We start from the raw sequence: 20,587 nt of genomic DNA on the forward strand, positions 1-20,587 counted from the left end.
TGTGACTTTATTGGAGAAGATGCTTGTGTCTTCCGTCCTGGACGACTTAAGAAATTCGAAGTACCTCGCGCAAAGCCTCGCCTACTTTTGATGGATCCGAGCAAGACGGCTGGATCAAATCCCTCCTCAGATGTTATCTTCCCCAGTAATAAAGCGGCTCAAGCTGCAGTTCCTTTGAGTTTTCAAAGATTTTCCATTTTCAAAGAGTCTGTTTCATTGCCAGAGCTTTCAGGAGCGATCCGCGCTGGCTTCATATCCACCGATGCCATCGGGCAGCTCGATTCATCCAGCCGACGTTTTCCACCACCTTCTCACTGCTGGTCAGTGTAGTAGAAGTTCTACACTCATAGTCTGGATTCAGGTAAATGTTCCAACCTCTAATCATCTTTGGCAAATAACCCGGTGTTTGAATCTTTCTGTTTTTTGCTTAAAAATTCTTATTCCAAAAAAAGCGAAGCTGAAATAAATCCGCCCGCGGTTCAGGTGAGGCTGCGTGAACTTTTGACGCCTCCCGATTGAGTCTCCGCGTTACTGTGAACAAACTAGTTGACAGAATATTCCTGTTTCCTCTGTGGTGCTGTTACTTCTATTACAGTAGCGGGGAAGGGGGATGTTTTCCCCGCTGATATCCAAATACAGCGTGCAAGTGGATTTCCCTTCACAATGGAAACTATAAGTGTGAGATATAAAGCCTTCCTGCACAGCGGAGCCGACGACGACTTGGCCGGGCTGTACTTCAGCTCATGTGCTTTACAGGAAGCTCCCATATTCCCCACCTTGGCTGTTTAGATGTCTGTATCAAACTGCAAATAGAATTTTCAAAGGAGTTTCCAAAATATCCTGAAACATTTGTGCTGGTTTGCATTTTCCTTGTGTGAAGGTCTCATGGATTTCAATCAGGTTCAAACATTTTGCCCAAAATAATCTCATAGTTCTCGTGGATGTTTCAAAACAGACCTTAAAATCGTCCCAGAGTTCGTGAATAGAGAAGTAAACCTTGAAAATGTCCAGTCTGAACCTCATCCAGCAGCTTCTGGACTTTTATTTTCTCCATTTTTGTTTGTTGTCAGATGAGAAAATCACTGCTGGCATTGATTTTGTCAAAGATTCTCAATTTTCTGTTGCCAGAAATTTAAAATGTGCCAAGTTCAAAGTTACACTCCAGGTGAATTTTACCCAAATTTTGCAAGATTGGTAACATGTGCCAATTTTGCATGATTCAATTCAGCTTTATTTATGAAGTGCCAATTACAACACGGTCGTTTCTAGACACTTTTACAGAGAAAACCCAACAGATCCACATGAGCAGCATAAGCGACTGTGGAAAGGAAAAACTCCCTTTTGACAGGAAGAAACCTTTGCAGAACCAGGCTCAGAGCTGGCGGCTTTCTGCTGTTCCGGTTGGGGCATGATTCAAAGTTTTTTTTTTTTTTTTACACCACGAGTTGAGCTGCAAACTCACTAAGACAACACTCTCCAAAAGTGTGTTGTCAACACACTTGTGAAGTGAGTTTGATACAGTACGGATCATGGCTATGTCATGTAGCAGGGCTCATTGTAGCCTCTGCCTCAGTGACGAGTGATTCAGGACGTGGTCGGTAAGTGACAACTAACCACACTGTTTTCAAGTTTATCGCTCACAATGAGATGGAAATGTATGCATATGCAAACGTCCTGGTGTACATGTGACGTCTCTCTGAACAGAAATAGACTGAGTGACACTGGGGTCTGCTCATGGGGGGAGGGGGGCTGATTATTTTCATTCATCTCATCCCCACATTAAAAAAAAAGAAAGATGTGATGATGAGGGAAAGTGGGAAGGAAGCGTCTCTCTCCTCAGTCAGTAAGAGACTCCTGCCCAGATACACCCCCCCACCCCACCCCCCACTGCTGGATGCAGCCGGAGCAGGGAGGTGTAACACACATTAACACATTTGCAAATACCAACACATTTCACTTATTGCTCCTCTTCGTAATTCTATTATTACCCGCCGGCGGCGTTCTATAAACAATGTAAATCTAATCACATACATGAGGGGCATCTCATTAAAGCAGAATGTGTCCTGTTGGAATTGCATCAAGTGAATTCCGACAAGGAAAAGATGTGGAGCACGTGACTGCGAGTGTTTAGCGCCGTGTGCGGAGGCGAGCCGAGCTGATGGGAGTTCAGGAGCAGGATTCTTCAAATGAAGCTATCAGACAGAAGAATGTGAAGGTCAAGTTTGTGTCTCCTGCAAGAACACAAGATCTGGTAAACACACACAGCCGTGCACAAACCCAGCGGGATTCTTTTCATTTAATCTGATTTTTTGAACAGATATTGACATGAATAAATGTGATCTTCTCTAAATAAATGAATGGATCAATTCATGCTTTCATTGTGTTGCTGGAAGAGTAGAAGGTTTTGTTGATGATGGTTGACGGTTGGATCAATATATTGATGGATGCAAAAGCCGGGGGATGATGGATGGATGGACTGAGGTGTAGATGAGTGGATAGAGGGGTGGCAGATAGACATATGATGGAATGAATGGACGGACGGATGGATGAATGATGAATGGATGGATGATGGATGGATGAACTACCATTTTTCAAATTAATGAGAAAAAAAAAACTTTCTTGTTCATCAAGTGACGATGTCAAATGAAGGGAACACATGTTTTACTCTTTCTGGAATCATTCACTTTGAGTCAAATAAGAACGTGTGTGTGTGTGTGTGTGTGTGTGTGTGTGTGTGTGTGTGTGTGTGTGTACAGTTAGTGATGAAAGCGACCTGCTGGTCCTGGGATCAGTCGTAACTGAGCAGTACCACAGCAGTGTGTGTTCTGTTCTTTATAAAAGTTGAACGGTGCTGCGGCTGATCCCGCCAACAGCCCTGGAGCTTTAATGACCTGGAGTCCAGGACGTGGAGTGAAACCATGAAGGCAGAAGGAGGATGGGTGGAGATGGCTGTCAAATCATAAGTCGATAGTTTCATCCCTCATTTCATGCATGTATGAAGAGATAATTGGGAAAAACCCTCAAGGAACCTGAATGACTGCGGCTGGAGGCTGAGCACCTTTCGAGGCAGATGTCAATCCAGGAGTGTGTGCAGTTTGGAAAATGTGCCGTACCAGTGGAATTGTCAAGTTGTTTGTAAGTGACAGGACTTGAAAGTTATTTTCTCTACAGTTGAATTCGTTGCTGAAAGATGTCTTCAGAATGCTCTTCCACTCCGCTTGTTTGAATTGACATAATTTTTTTCCTCAGGTCTATTAATATGTAGTGTGTATGTCAGTGTCACGTTTAGCTAATAAGCTCCGTCTCAGAGAAGCCCTGATGTTTGAAGGATGATCAAACATCAAACCTGTCCGTCACTCCAACAGACACATTCAGATAATGAGGTTTGAAATCACCGTCCATCACGGAGTCGCCTAAATGGCTGCGCTCGTCTCCTGGAAGACGGGAATACACTGATCCGTGAGACGGATGAGCCACGCCGCTGCCGCCGGTGCGGCGGGAGCCGCCACGTCTTTCATTTGAAGTCAGAGCTAATAATGGGCGGCTGATGCGGTCGGGGAGACGCGCCGGCACGGACGACCACGTGGGAAATATAGACGGCAGCCCGAAAGACCGGCTGCATATGAATGTGAGGAGCTGGCCAACATGTGGCTAACCTAGCTCTGCCTTCCTCTCTCTCTCTCTCCCTCTCTGTCTTCACAGTGGGACGCCATTAATGAGATGGACGAGTACTTCAGCCCCATCCACACCTACCAGGTGCGTAGCCTCGTCGGCGTACGGCGGGGTTGAATGTGTTATTGGGATTAGTTATTATGAGAACTTCAATGGAATATTTCACTTTGATCCTGGGGAAACTGGGATTTCTCCAAACTAATTTAGGCCTGATTTTAAAACAAAACGGTGAATGAATTAATCATCGGCTTTTCTTTAATATTCATGAAGTGGTGCCTTTCAGCAATAATGATAACATGGAAGTTTTCACAGTTCGTCATGTAGAACAGAAAATCAAGACAACTTGTTTGGCCAGTACTCAAAGCTTTGCTCTGTCGGTTTGATCAGTGGCTCCGTTTACCAGACAGTGGTGCTCAGAGTCACGGAAAATACCGCTGTTCAAAATACTCTGTGACTCCTGGTCCTGGTTCCAGTCCAGACCCTCCTGGTCCTGGTAGTTTTAAAGTTGACAGTCACCGTAATAACAATCCAACTTGCTGGTCTGTCCTTATGAATGTCTGTGCTTCAGCATTTCTGCCTTTTCCATGTAAACAGACGTCATTTTCCAAAAGTTTACTTAGAAATGTAAAACTTGTCTGACACAGAAATGAAAAAGTAATGATTTTACACTTGAAACTTCTCTTAAACGTGCCCTTGTATCAGTGACAGTGGGTGTCCCGTTTTTGTTCACTGTAATGTTTTGCAAACCAGACACAAAACAGGGGTCTTGGTTTGGTTGGGTTTGGTTTGGTTTGGTTTGGTTTTGGTTTGGTTTGGTTTGGTTTGGTTTGGTTTGGTTTGGTTTGGTTTGGTTTGGTTTTGGTTTGGTTTGGTTTGGTTTGGTTTGGTGTAGGTCTTCTTTATTTTATTTAAATTCATTTTAGATTACTTCAAAGAACGTCAAGGAAAACTCGAACATTGAAACTCAAAGACTTTAATGAACTATAATTCCAACAAGTGCGGATTACAATGGTAGAAAAGACGCAGCAGTGAGGCAGCGGCAGACCAGCATTAAAGACCAGGAATAAACACATGATAACGATGCCGCCTGTATCATTACTGGTTCTGAGGATTCCCGGTCCGCTCTCAGTTGCCACCTCTCCACTTCCCGTGCGTCGCTTTGTTTGTTCTCAAGAGCTCAACAGCTGGTCTCCGTGCTTCACGACTGCTGATGTGTATTCAGACGAGGCTTTCCGAGCTGACACGCAGGATGAACCGGCGGCGTGCTTTACATTACCGCTGGGCGAATCCTTTCAAGGCGCCGCGTTGCATGTGAGCCGAACACAACTCTTCCAGACGATGCTGATTGTTGTGTAGGTGGGACAAGCAGAGGCTCCAGAGGACTGAGGCTTTGTTGGAGAGCTGAAGTAATGATCTCAGCGTAGGAATTAAATGCGGAAAGCACTTGCTGACAGAAAAACATCCCACATCCAGTGATGCTAACGTCCAGTCGTTTGTGAGCTGCTGTTGGAGACAGCAGCTGCTGGATACACCGAGGTCAGAGCGGCTCCGCATTGTTTCAGGAATTTGTTTTGGCTGGATTTCACATCCTGCCTCGTGGATATGAATACATTCCAGCTCTCAGAAAACTGAATGAGGGACGTACCGATATCACTGTTTCGGGGGACGAGTTCTGGCTTTTAGCTGCTTGCTGATACCGAGCACCGACACGTGTCCGATAGCGAGCGCCACTGCGTCTACTTATTAAACACCGCAACGCTTGATTTATACTCCATGACGGTACAGTCAGTGCTGCATGTATCTACAGCAGCCCTGAAGGCTCCAGGACGTGATTGCAGCTACAGTAAACAGAGGACAGGGTGGAGCAGCGATGGATGTTATTCCAGAACACAACAGTCTTCCTTCTCCATTAATAGTAAAGAATCCCCAAACCGCAGACATCACTCCACCTCTCTGTTCCACCTCTGCTGACGTCCTCGCAGGGTGGTGTTCTATGTCTGTAGTCTCCCTGTCTCTCTGTCCTCGGTCCTGTTCAGCGTCTCCTTGGTTCCCTGTTTGGTGTGTTTCAGATTCTGCCTCCTTCTGGTCTCCCATCCTTCCTGCAGCCTTGCCTGTCCCCGGTTCCGTCCCCTCACTCCTTCAGTCCGTTGTGCCCCGGTCCAATCCTTGTTCCTGCTTGTGACCTTTGTCCTCCTGTGCTGCACTGTGTGTCTCACTATTTTCCCCTGCCTTCCTCGTGTGTGATTGTCGGTTCATTGTTTGTATGATTGTCATCTCACCCGTGTTCCTTGTGTTCATCGATAAAGCGAGTTCCCACTCCACCCTGCTGGCTGCGGTTGAGTCACTCGATCAGCATGGAGACACCGTCAGGGCACCGTGAAGCGTCAGACTGGTATCGGTGTTGGTGCATCTCTAACCTGACCACTGAATATCACATCGAAGACACACAGTTACTGTTTTATCATCTTTCATCGTCCTGTTTTCCTCATGCAGATTACACACTTACTAGTAGATTTGGGCTCATTGTTTTTCTATTTCCTTTCTGCACCTTACTTTTTCACACAGACATCAGAGCTGTGAAATTCTCCCGAGGGTCAGCAGGTCGTGTCGGGATATCTGCTGACTTTTCTCATCTGCTCTGAACGTCACTTCTAAATGCTGCTGACATTGGTGACAGATGATTTCACGTAATACTCACTGGAATAAACCGTGTCTTTTTAGTACACAAGTGCTTTGTCCAGTGTCGGACGTAATACCCGATACTGGTATCGGGAATTCAAGAGAAACTTACAAGGGACTGGAGAATCTGAAGAAAACAAACAAGACTAAATGTTGGGTTAAAGCATGACAGACATTTAAAGATGGTTTTTAGTGTAACTCTGTTCTGGGATTTACGGTAATGATGTTTCTGCTGCTGCTCTGACCAGGTCTGTAACGTGATGAGCCCGAGCCAGAACAACTGGCTGAGGACGGTCTGGATTCCCCGGGAGGGGGCCAGGAGGATCTACATCGAGGTCAAGTTCACCCTGAGAGACTGCAACAGCATGCCGGGAGTCCTGGGAACCTGCAAGGTAAAGCAGACACGCCAGGCGCGAGGCTGGGAAGAGCAGGAATACGCCACACCACACCGCACCGCTCAGAGCAGCGCCGTAAACCCAGAGGACGGAAGTCCTGTTCTGTTCACACAGGCTAAAACACAACTCAACCCGACACGTTTTACAAAGCATCACGTGTCAGATAGACAGAGAGATGCCTGTGATTGGAGATTCGCTGCGTTCCTGGGTTCTATACTTTATCACTGGCCTGGTTCGGTTCAGAACGCCTACAGCACCAAACTGGACGAGAAGGTATGAAGGACAGAAGGATCCCGCTCGTCAGTACTTCAGTGAGGCCTCCTACTGTCTGTAATCTCAAGATGAGAAGTGATGAGCGCCCGAAGAGATGCATTTACATCTTATTCCGCATTCGCAGCGTGGCGTCAGTTCATCTCCGTGCCTCTTTTTCACATTTACATTTCAAGCCAATGTGTTTTGTTTTGATCGCTGTGGTTTTAATATGAGACTGAATCTTGAAGATGACTGACTGATCCTGCGAGATTCACAGTCGAGTCGCTTTCTCGGCAGGAAACCTTCAACCTGTTCTACTACGAGTCCGACCGGGCGGTGGGCTCGTCCATCCGGGAGAACCAGTTCATTAAGATTGACACCATTGCGGCGGACGAGAGCTTCACGGGCGTGGACCTGGGAGTCCGCAGGCTGAAGCTCAACACGGAGGTATGAGCTCCAACACTGAGCCACGACGCCAGCCGAGACTGGGGAGTGTGAGTCCGGGCCCCGTGAAGCTGCAGCTCACTTCGGGAGGACTCGTCTGACATCTCTGTCCACACGCTGACAGGGTTTCAGGCCACGGTGGGAGCAGCTGCTGCTTCGGCCAGTCCGGTGTTTTCTGTGCTCCTCCAGATCTGTGAGGGAAAACAAACAGCCGCGCTAAGCTGAGCATCTTGGGAAATTCTCCAATGTCGATAACAGCTTCACATTTGAGAGTGGGCGGTGGGAATACACTGTTATTGACAGTTTAGCTTGTTACAGAGATGAACAGGTGAAAGAGTCAGTATGATTCATTTTACACTGGAGTTATGTTCCTGCCTTTAGGTCCCCCGTGATCTTCTCTCCTGTGGCTAAAACAAGAACAATCCCATAATTCTTCACAAAATCAACAAACATAATCACTGATTGGTGAACTCTGGCCCTTCCTGTAACGCTCAATACAACTATAGAATTAAAGCTGCTCTGATGAACTGATCACAGCGAAGCGAAGTGACGCTCCGCAGTTAGACCCATCAGTCCATGTTCTAGATGTGCTTTGTCCTAAATAGGGCTGCATGGAGCTGGATCCTCCAGTATCCCTCCTGACAACTGACTCGAAGCCAAGAGCAAGACACCGGCCGGACAAGACGAGCACACACAGTCCGACAGTCTCTCACACACACGCAATCACCAACAACTCCACCAAACTGGGCCTTTGTACTGCTTCCAGAAACTGGAATGAAAAGCCTAAAGTCGCCGTGCAGATTGTGACCACTGTGACGACCAGACTTTATTCATTTTGTAAGAATGTCTCAGATACATGGATACATGGGTATACGATGTAGGTTTTTATATCAGGCAGTCAGATAATGTACAAACAGAACATCATTCAAAAGTATCTGGTGTACGATTGTGTACACATTGGCACAGAGAAGTTGAAGAAGCAAACGTAAAGCGGATAAATACATGATGCAAAACAAAATCCTGACACATACAATATGTAAATACACACGTGGATGCACAAGTTCTTTCAAATGCAAGGTGTAGAAATTATACATTTCATAGTCAATTTTAATATATTATTGACAATGGAAATATGGAAATCATGGGTCATTTTATGAAGGGATCAATCTGACTGCTTCTTATCAATGTATTCAGAAGTTTATGAAGAGATTTATATGGAGTCATCAGTCTTTTTGTGCTAAATATACAGAAGAATATTGTAAATATACATAATTATAATTATAACTATTACAGCATGGGTATATGGATAAATGCCTCTTCATGTTTAGTAGATTTATAATGCAAACATAATGCAAATAATTATGCACGTATCCTACACAGAGGTGTAAACAGATTACAAGACCATGGAAAACTCTGCATTCCTGTTATATAATGTAACACATACTTATCATATGTACAGTATGTTATCTTCACAAGCATGTGCACATGCACATTAAGCTAAATACATCTTTTCATTGTGTTCGTCCTGTAAAATATTTCAGATTTGTTCTCACAGTGAAAAAAAAACTTCTCTCTAAGACATAAATTCAGTTTGTGTGTCACATAAAGATGGCGATGTTCTTTTATTACACCATTTAGTGAGCAATAGCCACACTGCTGGCAATTTAAAAACAATAAATTTCTCCAAATAAGCCCGGGTTCCTTGAAGAAAAGCTTGTGCGCGCTGGGTAAACACCACAGCCGGGCCGTCTCGCTGCGAGAACGACGGCACATCATGACGGCAAATTGAAATTCCTGGGGCAACCGAAACCGCAACAGCCGATCCGTGATTGCACAGCATATGTTTAATTCTTACAGAAAACAGCAACAAAAGCATCCCGGTAATAACCTGCAAAGACCCGCACGACTGGTAATTAGCCGTCTAATTAGCACGCAGTGTTGATGTATCAGGGGCTCGACGAGTCGCTGTGACAGCTGAAGGATCCATTCAGTCCATCAAATCAGTGTGTAAACAAAGGTGCTCAGCGAGGAGCTGCAACGGCACATCAGCGCGTCGCCTCGTTTCTTTTGAGAGTGTGACAGGATAATCTGTGCTTCTTCCACGCCAGAGACGAAGCAGCGAGGAGCAGAGGTTCAGTGTTTGTGTTGAGTCTTTAGATGGGAGTAAAAAGCAGGTCAGGAGGTAATGTCAGCCCCAACGCAAATGGAATCATTACCCATTTACTACCTGGAGTGGGAGCAGGTGCTGCGCTTGAAGCAGTCTCCGAGGTGGCAGCAGCATTTGAAACCAGAGAATCTGGTCATGAGGCTAAAGTTATCCAGCCGAGTTTCTCTGGGTGAGGCGGCAGTGGATTAAAGTGCTGCGTAAAGTCCAAGAGAAAAGCAAACGACCACAGAGAAGAAGAAACGCACTTTTAACAGGAAGAAACCTCTGATGAGAGCCGGACGTCCAGGCGGGCAGCCATCTGCCTCGGCCCGCGGGGGCGGGGGAGGGAAACGAAGAGGGCAGAAAAGAGGAAGGGACACGACGATGGTTGGAGACCCCAGAAACGTGACGCGGAGGACGTTTACGACAGCGAGCTTTCACAGGGGACCAGTAGGGGGAGCGCGAGAGCAAGAGTTGCATAGTTCTCCTTTAAATGACCACATTTCCTTTAGAAGTGATATTTCCCTGGTGATCGCTGCTCTCAGCTGCATCTTCGAGTCATGATGGTATCACTGCAGCGTATTTCAGTGAGCAGGGCAGGTATCGGAGCGGCCGAGCTTGATCCAGGACTGAGAGAATCACAGGTGAACTGACACCCTTAAACACAGATATGTATAGAAACACTGGATGGCTCGTGCGCGCTGTAACCCAATGGGGACTAACGTCGTCACATGGCGGCCATCTTGGTACAAGGGCGCTCACTCACTCATCACATTAATGTCAATGGAGCGTCAACTTAGAAACAGCTATTGATTTTCAAACGACTTGGTTTGTTATAAACGTCAGACATGTAGACATTTAACCGCATGCAAAAAGAAAAGTTGTGATTTTAACATTTAGTCTGAATCATAGCAACGGACCGTTAGTAATAAATCAAACCGTCTGTAAATCCGTCAAGAATTCAGTGAGTCGAGTATTTTAATTAGTGTAAATCACTCAGCTTCCCTAAGATTACGCAGAGCGCCCCAGGGCGGTCCACTGTCCTAAGATGGCCGCCAGCGAACGGCGTTGTTGACTCTGCCTTAAGGCATCTAGTTCTTATATGATATCTATGCCCTTAAATGCCAAGAACCCCAAGAGTCTCGAGCACAAGCAAGGGCGACTGTGTCCGTCAGGCCTCCAGAAGCCCCACAATCATCTGAAGGGATTATTAAGTCGCACTAAAACAAAGGTGACTCCATTCCTTAGATGCAAAATATATGATTACTGGAGGAGCCTTGCAAAGAAATGTGCCTCATGACTCCCAATCCAATACTTAGCAATCAGTTCAGATGACAGAAAGTTATTAAAGTCAATGTCAAACAATTAGCCGAGCGCTCATGCTCCTATTTGATGTTATTGAGCCTTAATACCTGAGGGTGGAATAAAGTTTCCATCTTCCTTTCAGAGGGAGTCCACAGCAAACTCTTAACATAATATATTGAATCAGTTCCTGGCTGTTAACAAGATAGTCAACGGTGATACGATATGAAAAACAAGCATATGAAAATGTAAACGCATCCATGCTTCCAGGTTGCAGTTGGAAGCGGTGCAGTTGATTAATGACTGCTGCCAAAAAACAACACCAAACACCAGTCCAGAGATTGAATTAGGGCTGCGCTCACACTGCTTCACCTGGAAGCCGCTGCGACTGCGGAGTTTTCACTGTGAGAAAGTGGCTGAATGTTCCAGACTCTGTGACGTTGTGTTCGATAGAGAAGGTTCGGGGCTGAAACCAGGGTGTTGGAATCAAACCCACGAGCAAATGTGAAACTCTTGAAACTCGTGAAAATGTAAAGACGTCGTGTGACCTCAGGACTGCAGATGTCTTCAGATGTTTTCTGTTTTCCTAAAACCTCCCGTCTCCCGCTGCAGATCCGAGGCGTGGGGCCGCTGAGCAGGCGGGGATTCTACCTGGCCTTCCAGGACAACGGCGCCTGCATCGCCCTGACCTCCGTCCGGGTGTACTACAAGCGCTGCGTGGGCGTCAGCCGCAACCTGGCCGTGTTCACGGACGTGGTGACGGGCGCCGACTCCTCCTCTCTGGTGGAGGTCAGGGGTCAGTGCGTGGATCACGCCGAGGAGAAGGACACGCCCAAGATGTACTGCAGCGCGGAGGGCGAGTGGCTGGTGCCCATCGGGCGGTGCGTCTGCTCCGCCGGCTTCGAGGAGCACAGGGACTCCTGCGTGGGTGAGTCAGCCACAGACCGACGCCGCCGGCCGAGTCGCAGCGGCGTTAGCTTGCATTAAAACTCGTGGAAATGATGACTGTATCTTACATTTTTCATGTAATCCAGACAGATCTGCCATATAGACCTATTTTCCTAGCATTCACAGAATGTCTCTGTGCTGCAAACAGACGCTGATTCACTACGATTCTGTGTTAAGACTGCATGCTCATGTTAATGTATTGCATTTCCAACGTGATCAACTTTAAAAGGCAGAATGGCCACGCCTCAAGTGAGGGAAACGGCGTCGAACCGATGCCTGTTTGGAGTGACTGGACGCTGAAGCAAAAACATTAAATGTTGCGCCGAGACGGACGTCTTGGTGAGGGAGGTTAAACACATCTGAGCTTCACTGCAAATGACTGAATTTGGCCAAAGAGAGAAACCCGTGAAATATCAAAAGAAGAAGAGCAACGCAATCGATTCAGAAAGACAGGAGGGGCCGAGAAGAGCTGAGCTGATTGGCATCGTCTTCTGACTGAAATTCCACCGTCGTGAAGGCAAAGCGATGAATTGATCGGGCAGCGCAGGAGATTCAAGCCGTATGTGTTGATCTTCAGCTACAGCCACGGCTTCATACTGCAGTGATTCTCAGCCTCTCTTCCGACGGATCCAGATGTTTACCGCTGTAACCTTACACGACCCCGACACGGTCTTCATTGGAAATGATTTAAAATAAGCGATGCAGTGAAAGAGAAGTGTCTAAAAAAACATTCAAACTTTCTCATGAAAGCCGGATCCACATTAGAATTCAGCTGCTGGTGTAAAAACTTTATTGAGGTGGAGCATCGGCAGCGCGCTCTGAGGACAGGTTGCTGTCGGTGGTGAAGCAGAGGAACATAAACTCCTGCACGACCTCTTCGACCTGGTTGTTTATGATGACAAGGAGGGGGGGGGAGCAGCGCTCCTCCCTGAAATAAACCCACATTTCTTTTGTTTTATGGCGCCTGATGGCGAGGAAGGACTCGGCGCTGCACTGACTGAAGTCTCCTGCTGGAATCATTTAGCCTTCATTCAAAAGAGACCGTTTGTTTCAAGAAAACCAAAGTCAAGTTTTTACAAATATATCGTTGAGGTGTTTTTACCCTACAGGTAAACCATTAATAGTTCTTTTTTCCCATCATGCTCCTGTTTTTTCAGTCACATGCTGTCAGGGATCAGTAGTAAAAAAGCTTCATTTTGGAAGCAAAATAAGAAATGTAGGAAATGCATTTTAAATCGCCTAATTTATCTCAGAAAGGATTTCCACAGTCTGCTGTAGGAAATCCAAACATCACTTTATGAAACTTGATGTTTGAACTACATCAGTTTTGAAACCTGCACAGGGTGATTCAGTCTGCTGCATGCAGGGGTGTGTTAAGTGTGTGAGTGTCGAGTGTGTTAAGGCCTGCATGTGATTTAATGAAGGCAAAGCAGCGGACAGCCGTGCATAATGCCGCTGCTCTCTGACACGGCACTTTTCAAACCCGGGGCTGCAGAGCTCTCCGCCATCGCCGCCCTCCAAAAGCGAGCCAAGAGCAGAGCGAAACTGTTGGTTTGCTTTTTTTATTTTTCTGCTGTTAACCTGCTTTTCAAAGGCCACTGGATGTGCCCGGCGTCTTCACATGGCTGCGGGGATTTAATGAGCGGGCCGGGGAGGGCGGCGGTTTCATACGGCGAGAAGCAGCCGTAACAGCAACAGATTCACACAGCGGGAGAAACAAAACACTTCTTATTTTTGCATTGATAAGTTTCGGAGTTTTTCTAAATACATTCAATATGTTTTTCAATGGCTAAAATATTAAACTCAGTGGGGTTTTTTTTATCATTTATTTCAAGCAGAATTCTTTATTTCATAGGGATGCACTGAAGAGACTTTATTGAAGTTCGAGTACCGACCTTTAGTCAGAGTACCAATACGAGTACTTATTAAATACCAATCAGCATAATTAATAGTCCACACAGAAACGATATGAGGAGGCCAGGTGTTTCAGTGAACACACACCTCCATCACGGCTGAAGGCTCCAGGAAGTGTACGTACAGCAGACAGCGCGGTGCGTAGCGTCCGGCAACACGCCGCCCTGTGCAGTGGATCGGACAAGCTGCCGCCACCCGCTCCAGCGCGCCATTAATGAGGGTTTCAGTCATGATCTGATCATGTTTAGCATGTAGCATCGCTGGCGAGTGAGCCCTGAAACTTGTTAGCATATAGCATGTAGCGTTACTCGCTCGTCTCTCGTCCACCTGCAGCAGTTCTTCCGTCTTTCATCGTCCTGTTGTCCTCCTGCAGAACACTCTTCTGGCTCGTTTTCCTCTTTCCTGTCTGCAGTTCAGTTTTTCACGCAGACATCAGAGCAGGCCAATCGTTTCAGCGGGGAGCTTTCCCGTGTGTCAGCAGGTCGTCGCTGCTCGGACGTCACGCGTGGATTTAGAAAGGCTGAAGCCTTTTCAGCAGTCTGCTTCCACAGTGGCTGCGGATCATGTTGGGGAAAACTAAATAATGAAGAGGAGAAAAGTTCAAGGCCTGGTCAGAGCTTTTCTGAGGCCGAACAATTTCCTCGGGTACACAAATAGTGAGAAAACCCGTGAGCTCGATTTCCCCCTTTCACCACCGCTGATGAATAATGAGAGAAGCCGGAGACGGAGTCGTTCGCTTTGCTTCCCTCGGTTCCTCTGGCCGCTTCTGGTTCGCTTTGATCAATAACCGCCGTTTGTTTCTGGCCCTTTTTGATTCCTTCATGTTTTCTCTTGCTGTTTTGATGCGTTGACCTCGCTGGGGAAGCCCTGCTTATTCCGGGTTACAGTAATTAAAACCTATTAATCACGGAGTGGCGGATAATTAAACGCTAAAAGCAGTTTGTCAGCTAAACGAGACAAACTAGACACGCAACAGCAGTTTGCTCGCATCTCCCACCGCGCTTCTCCTCTTCACCCGCCACCCATCACCTGCACGCGCACACACACACACACACACACACACACACACACACACACACACACACACACACACACACACACACACACACACACACACACACACACACACACGTCTGTTGTAGTAGATCAGCAATCCGACACCCGCTCAGCTTGACGCTTGTTGTCAGAATGTGTTTGGAGCCGTACAATGGCGCCTGTTTTCGTGTGTGTGTGTGTGTGTGTGTGCGCTTGTGTGTGTATGAGAAAGAGAGAGAGAGAGAGAGAGGGGTTCACAAGGCCACATACAACACTTCCTATAATTAGCTGTAGGCAATTAGCATTAGTACAAATATGCAAAGCAGTGGCCAGTGCAGAAAACAGAAGAAAAGGGAGGAAACACAAGGAAACATCACCCCCAGTTGAGGCTTCGCTTATTAAATACATTAATTTAATGTTAAAAAAAACATGGTATAAAAATGTAAAACACTGGTGTAAATAATCTGAGAATGCACTGATGGGAGACAAAAGACGAAACACACACGTGTTTGTTTCATGTTAATCCTCAGTCGTCCTGTGTTTACTACAGCTCCTCTCTACTGTACGGTTGTAGTGTAAGGACTTTTTCTTTTTTCTGCCTCTGACGTCTCGTCTCATCTGGTACCAAACTGGGTCGCCGTGCTAATTCATCCTCGCCAGCGCCAGCCGCAGTCACGCACACACGAGACCAGACCAGACCCGGGAGGCGGGGAGGGCACGAGATGGTGAAAGGAAGACGGCTTAAGTGGCCGAGCCTCGTAGATGTGTGTGTGTGTGTGTGTGTGTGTGTGTGTGTGTGTGTGTGTGTGTAAGGAAGAAGAGAAAAAAAAACCTGACATGCATGTGTGTGTATATGAGCGTACCTAAGTGGTTTCCCCCTGACGAAGGTTCCGAGCTTCAGCGAGGAGCACGGCATGATGTGTGTGTGTGTGTGAGTGTGTGTGTGTGTGTGTGTGTGTGTTCAGGGTTGCGTGACATACCATGGAGAGTGTCACAGGGAGGGAAGCGAGGAGAGACTAAAGGAAAGGGAGAGCAGGGAGGAGGGAGGGTAGACGGCGGCGGAGCGCTGGACTCGACCCCTCGTCCGCTCGAGTTTACGTCAAAACACGGGGTCTGTGTGCAGGTGGGGACTGAGTGTGTGTGAGTGTGTGTGTGTGTGTGTGTGAGTGAGTGTGTGTAGAGGCTTGCCTCCCGGTGCTGTGGAAGAATAGGCTAAAGTGCCCCATACAGTGAGAGCGATCGAGGACACACTGATATGAGACACACACACTTAGTCTGGTCACATTCGCTCACATCAGTCGGCCCATCCAAGCCACACACACACACACACACACACACACTCACACACACACTCACACAGTAGTACACTCAGTCAATGGACCAGATTCTACGCTGGGAAGACTTCCTCTCTGGGTCTTTCACTTCAGACTGAAATGATGTCAGACTTTTTCTGCGACGTCTTGCTTTTGTTCCGTTTCTCTTCCTGGGTTTCATATTTCAATGACGCATCGCAGACTTTTTGACAGAACCTCAAACATATCGAGCCTCTTACCCGCCTCCACTCCTACACCCCGTGGGTTCAGCTGCTCGGTGGATCCAGGAAGATTTCACTCTGAGATGTGCTACATGCTACATGCTGAATAAGAGAACCAGTGGTGGTCAGCAGCGGTCTCTGGGTCTGCAGTGTGTATCGTCTGTCCACGCAGTAGCGTTCGTGGCAACACATAGCCTTCACTTATCTGCTACTACTTAAAAAGCCTCGCAGTGATGTTCTCGGTTTCATTTATTTTGACAGAATAGTTAAATGACATTCTTTTTACATTACTTTCTCATGTCTTAAAGATATTTTTTCGTTTTCATTTACATATCCGCTGCACTTCATGCAGTCATTTTCCCTCGTGCGCTCCGCTCGGTGTGATCCGTCCCCGAAGATTCAATCACGCCCAGAACAAATCATCAGATTTAGGAAATTACAATGTCAATCAAAGCCGAGAGTACAAAAGCAGGGCGATCTCTAGTGTGCGATAACATTTGAATGTGGGAGCCTCGGCTTCTGACGCCGTGCATCGGTTTTATTTATCTCTGACGAGATTCATAATCAGAAACCGTTAAATAAAACGTTCCGCCCTCCTTCCTGTGGATGAGTGGAAGAGCGTCACGGTGTGTGAGGTGGCGGTGGCCATCGCCATGATGATGATGATGATGATGATGATCACCTTCCCCATCGCCATGGCCTCCACTGTCACCAACACCATCAACATCCCTCGTCACCATGGCGATCGCCATCACCCTGACAGTCAGAGATGGGGTTGTTGGGAGGTTCTTTTGGCTCCAGTGTCAGCGAACTCTCCCTCCTGTCAGAGAGAAGCAGACAGAGGAGGGAAGAATGAGAACGACAGAGCAGACAAAGGTGAGGAGGGGGAGGCGGAAATGAAGGAGTCAGAGCTGCTGGGGGATTATTAGAGTCAAAGAGTTGGTGAAAGAAAGTCAAACGAGGCGAGCGAGGCGTCAGGAGGGTGTGATGGCCCGCCTCATAATGTGATCGTTATCGCCGGGAGGAATATCAAAGGGAGGATTTAATACTCCGCTGTCATGCAGTTACTCAGTCACCAGCTCACAGCGGGCTGAGCGGAGGGCTTCCTCCCCGCTCCGGCCCTCCTCGCTGCCACGCCGCTTCACGTCGGGCATTCTCCTCCGTGTGCAAACACATGCTACAGGTCAGCGCTGGGCGGTGTGCGCAGATTAAACACAGCCGCTTCCTCCCCGAGATTAATGACCATCACAATAATGTTAAAAAAATAAATAACAGAACGTTCCTTTATGTCACCTGCAAAAACCCTGTCATGACGCTGCACCACCGTGGGCAGAAAACCAGTTTCCACAAGTAAAATCAATGAAATGTCGCTTTGATTGGTGTTATGGGATTGGAAATTGAGTCGTCTCAGACTGTCTGCCAAAAACAATCGATGTGTTGATGTTACAAAGCAACAGGAAACTGTGCTGCTTAGATTGTGTTTGTATGTTATAGACAAATTACTGATAATAAAATAAAATAAAATGAAATGAAATAAAATAAAATAAAATAAAATAAAATAAAATAAAATAAAATAAAATAAAATATGAACAGGGATAGTTACAGACACATACTTTTTTTTGTTTGTTTGTTTGTTTGTTTTTTTTTAAGTATGTTCCATTTCATAACAAGATAATCTTCCTCGGAACTTTCTCTCTGTCTCTCCAGAGATCTGGCCTCTCAGAAACTGTTTAAGCAAATATTTTTCATGAAAGAGTAAAATTTCCTTCTTTCAACATCTGATATCACACTTAGGCTCCAAAATCAATCAAATATGGGTTTTGAGAAATGTAAAAGCATCAAGTGTGCTCCTGGTTTCCGTTTCCCGCGCCGTGCGAGGCGTTTAGGAATCGGGCCGCTCCTCTCGGTCGTTCTCCGAGCCGCCTCGTCTCCCAGCTCACTCCCATCATGCCTTCCGCCGGGCTGTGAAGTTCCTAATGAAGATGCAGTTAAGTGATTTGGGGAACAGATGATTTGGTGAGAACTTCATTATTCCCCGACTCACGGCCACTTGAGTGGAACACGATATTCATAATTGCTGTCAGAATCGACTCGTGGCCGCTCGCTCGCTATCCGGAGCGTGCACGGAGCGCAGATTGAATGGGTCCCCAGAGCGCGGGACGCGGGGGAATACCCAGCCGTCAAATTAGCTCCAGCCCCCCGGCGGTTTGTAAACAACCGCTGATCAACAACGCCGGGACTGTTTGGAGGCGAGTGACACCGGCTCCAGAAAACACACCCACGCCGGGCGCCTCGGGGCGGAACGCCGCCTCCTCTCCTGACTCCGCGCTGAGCGGCGCCGAGGCGCTCACAGGCCTCCGCCGCCATTCCAGCAGGGCGTATTCCATATCGGTACAATGTAGATCACGTTTTACCGGTGGCTCACCAGAAAAAAACATCTGGGCTGTGGCGACCGACCTGGAAAAGGCATCGAAGGTCTAGTCCGAAAGGTTAAAGGTTAAAGGTGAATCCCCCCTCATCCATGCTGGAAAAGCCTCATAGTGGACTGGTAAAGATATCAGAGCTGAATCTCCCCACTGATCAGGGAGTTCACTCGAGAAACAACATGGAAAACCAACATGGCTGCAGTGGAGGAGCGGCTCTCTTTGAGCGTTTTGGCGAATCCGACTTCAGATTTAATCCCTGAACACTGAAACATGTTCAGCGTCCTTCAGCTGTCAAACATCTGCAGGGAGGAAAACTGGAGTTAGAGGAAGACATTTAAAGGACACATACATGAATACATTTTTAAATCCGTAAGGCTTTTAAAGGATTAAGTAAATTCATAGGAAAATAACGAAAAACCAAAATATACAGATAAATGACTGAATTGAAAAAAATACATACAGTGATAACTCCATAAATGTAAACAAATTCATAAATACACCAAAATAAAAAATATCAATTGATCAAAAATAAAAGCAAAAAGATGTGAATAAAGAAATATTTATTTTATTTTAGCTAATATAGGGGGAAAAAAGTGTTTTATAGTCTCCAATTTCATTTTACATTGTGTGAGAATAATAAAGGTTGATACAGTTTATATTTAGATTTCACTTTCAACACAGTGTTCCAATGCTAATATGAGGCATCAAAATAGATTAGATAAATAAATATAAATAAAAGCTAAAATAGTATTAAAAATAAAATAGCAGTAAAAAACACAAATTGAGTCAGATATGAAGGTCAGTAATAGATTAAATTGAATCAATTCAAATCAGTTGATAACTTGTATCACAAGTGAAATATAAGTTTGCTTTTCAACGAGTGCTGAGATGTTCTGCTGACTGGACCACGCTGCTTTAAAGCTCGTGTCCGGAGTTTTGAAAGAATGAGAGTTTTTTTAATCCAACGTCTGGAGGCTCCGCCCTCCCTCTGCTTTCTGAGCGACCAAGCCACGCCCCTTTAATTGTGCACGCGCATTATCCGTCGGATGAAAATGAGAGCCTCTGAGTCCTCCAGCATCCTCCATGTTGAGCTGTTTACGGTGGATGTTCAGCAGACGGTGGATATATCTGCTGCGGAGCTAACTCTCCTCTGCTGGGCGAGCGGCCGTGCTCTCTGGCTGCTCCACACTTTGATTGACAGCATGACAAAGCAGAAGCTCGAAATCTATTGGCTGAAGCTGACCGGCGCTTTTTCGGATAACATGGGGGTCTATGAGACGAAGGCGGGGCTCATAAATACATTTTTATATTGCTTTATGCTATTATTATATTGTAGTATCGAACCAGACTGACACATTTAAGCTCTGTTGAAAAATGATTCATACGTTGGAAACAAACGGAAACTCCGGACACGAGCTTTAACTTAATATAAGTGCTCAAATGACTTCGTTCTGCTTTATTCACACATACTGTTTGTAACTTTTAAAATGTATTAAAGTAACAGACTGAAAAAAGTGAATAGTCTGTTGGAATGGAATTTTTCGTTCCTCCATCAGGTGCAGTGATATTTCTTTTCCCATGAGCTCCTGGTGGCTGAACGATGTTCTGCTCCAGCTGCAGATGAAGCTCCAGCTCTAACAGAGACCTCTCTCCTTCCTCCGGCTCTGTCCAACGTCGTCCGACTGACGGCTGATCTCTTCCCGTTCTCCTGGAACGCGGCGAGCGGCGGCAGAGCCGGGGTCGGCGGGCCGTGACAAACGGCTGATCGAAGCGTCTCAATCTGCAGCTCGTGGAGCGGAGTGGAGGCCGGGTTTTCACCAGCGCCTCATGGCCTCATGGC

The 20,587-nt window shown here is 46.5% G+C and overlaps 1 protein-coding gene across 5 annotated transcripts in view; it reads left to right on the forward strand.

Moving 5' to 3' along the window:
• epha8 (eph receptor A8) overlaps positions 1 to 20,587 on the forward strand; it is an 88,273-nt gene that overhangs the window by 23,487 nt on the left and 44,199 nt on the right. For all 5 annotated transcript variants that reach the window (XM_030091311.1, XM_030091315.1, XM_030091313.1 and 2 more), the window contains exons 2-5: positions 3,703 to 3,756; positions 6,600 to 6,743; positions 7,296 to 7,445; positions 11,503 to 11,818. In XM_030091311.1, coding sequence (XP_029947171.1) covers positions 3,721 to 3,756; positions 6,600 to 6,743; positions 7,296 to 7,445; positions 11,503 to 11,818 — 646 coding nt within the window. In that variant the 5' untranslated portion in view covers positions 3,703 to 3,720. The remainder of the gene's footprint in view (positions 1 to 3,702; positions 3,757 to 6,599; positions 6,744 to 7,295; positions 7,446 to 11,502; positions 11,819 to 20,587) is intronic.

The sequence above is a fragment of the Salarias fasciatus genome, chromosome 5, assembly GCF_902148845.1.
Source record: "Salarias fasciatus chromosome 5, fSalaFa1.1, whole genome shotgun sequence".
Taxonomy (NCBI): Eukaryota; Metazoa; Chordata; class Actinopteri; order Blenniiformes; family Blenniidae; genus Salarias; species Salarias fasciatus.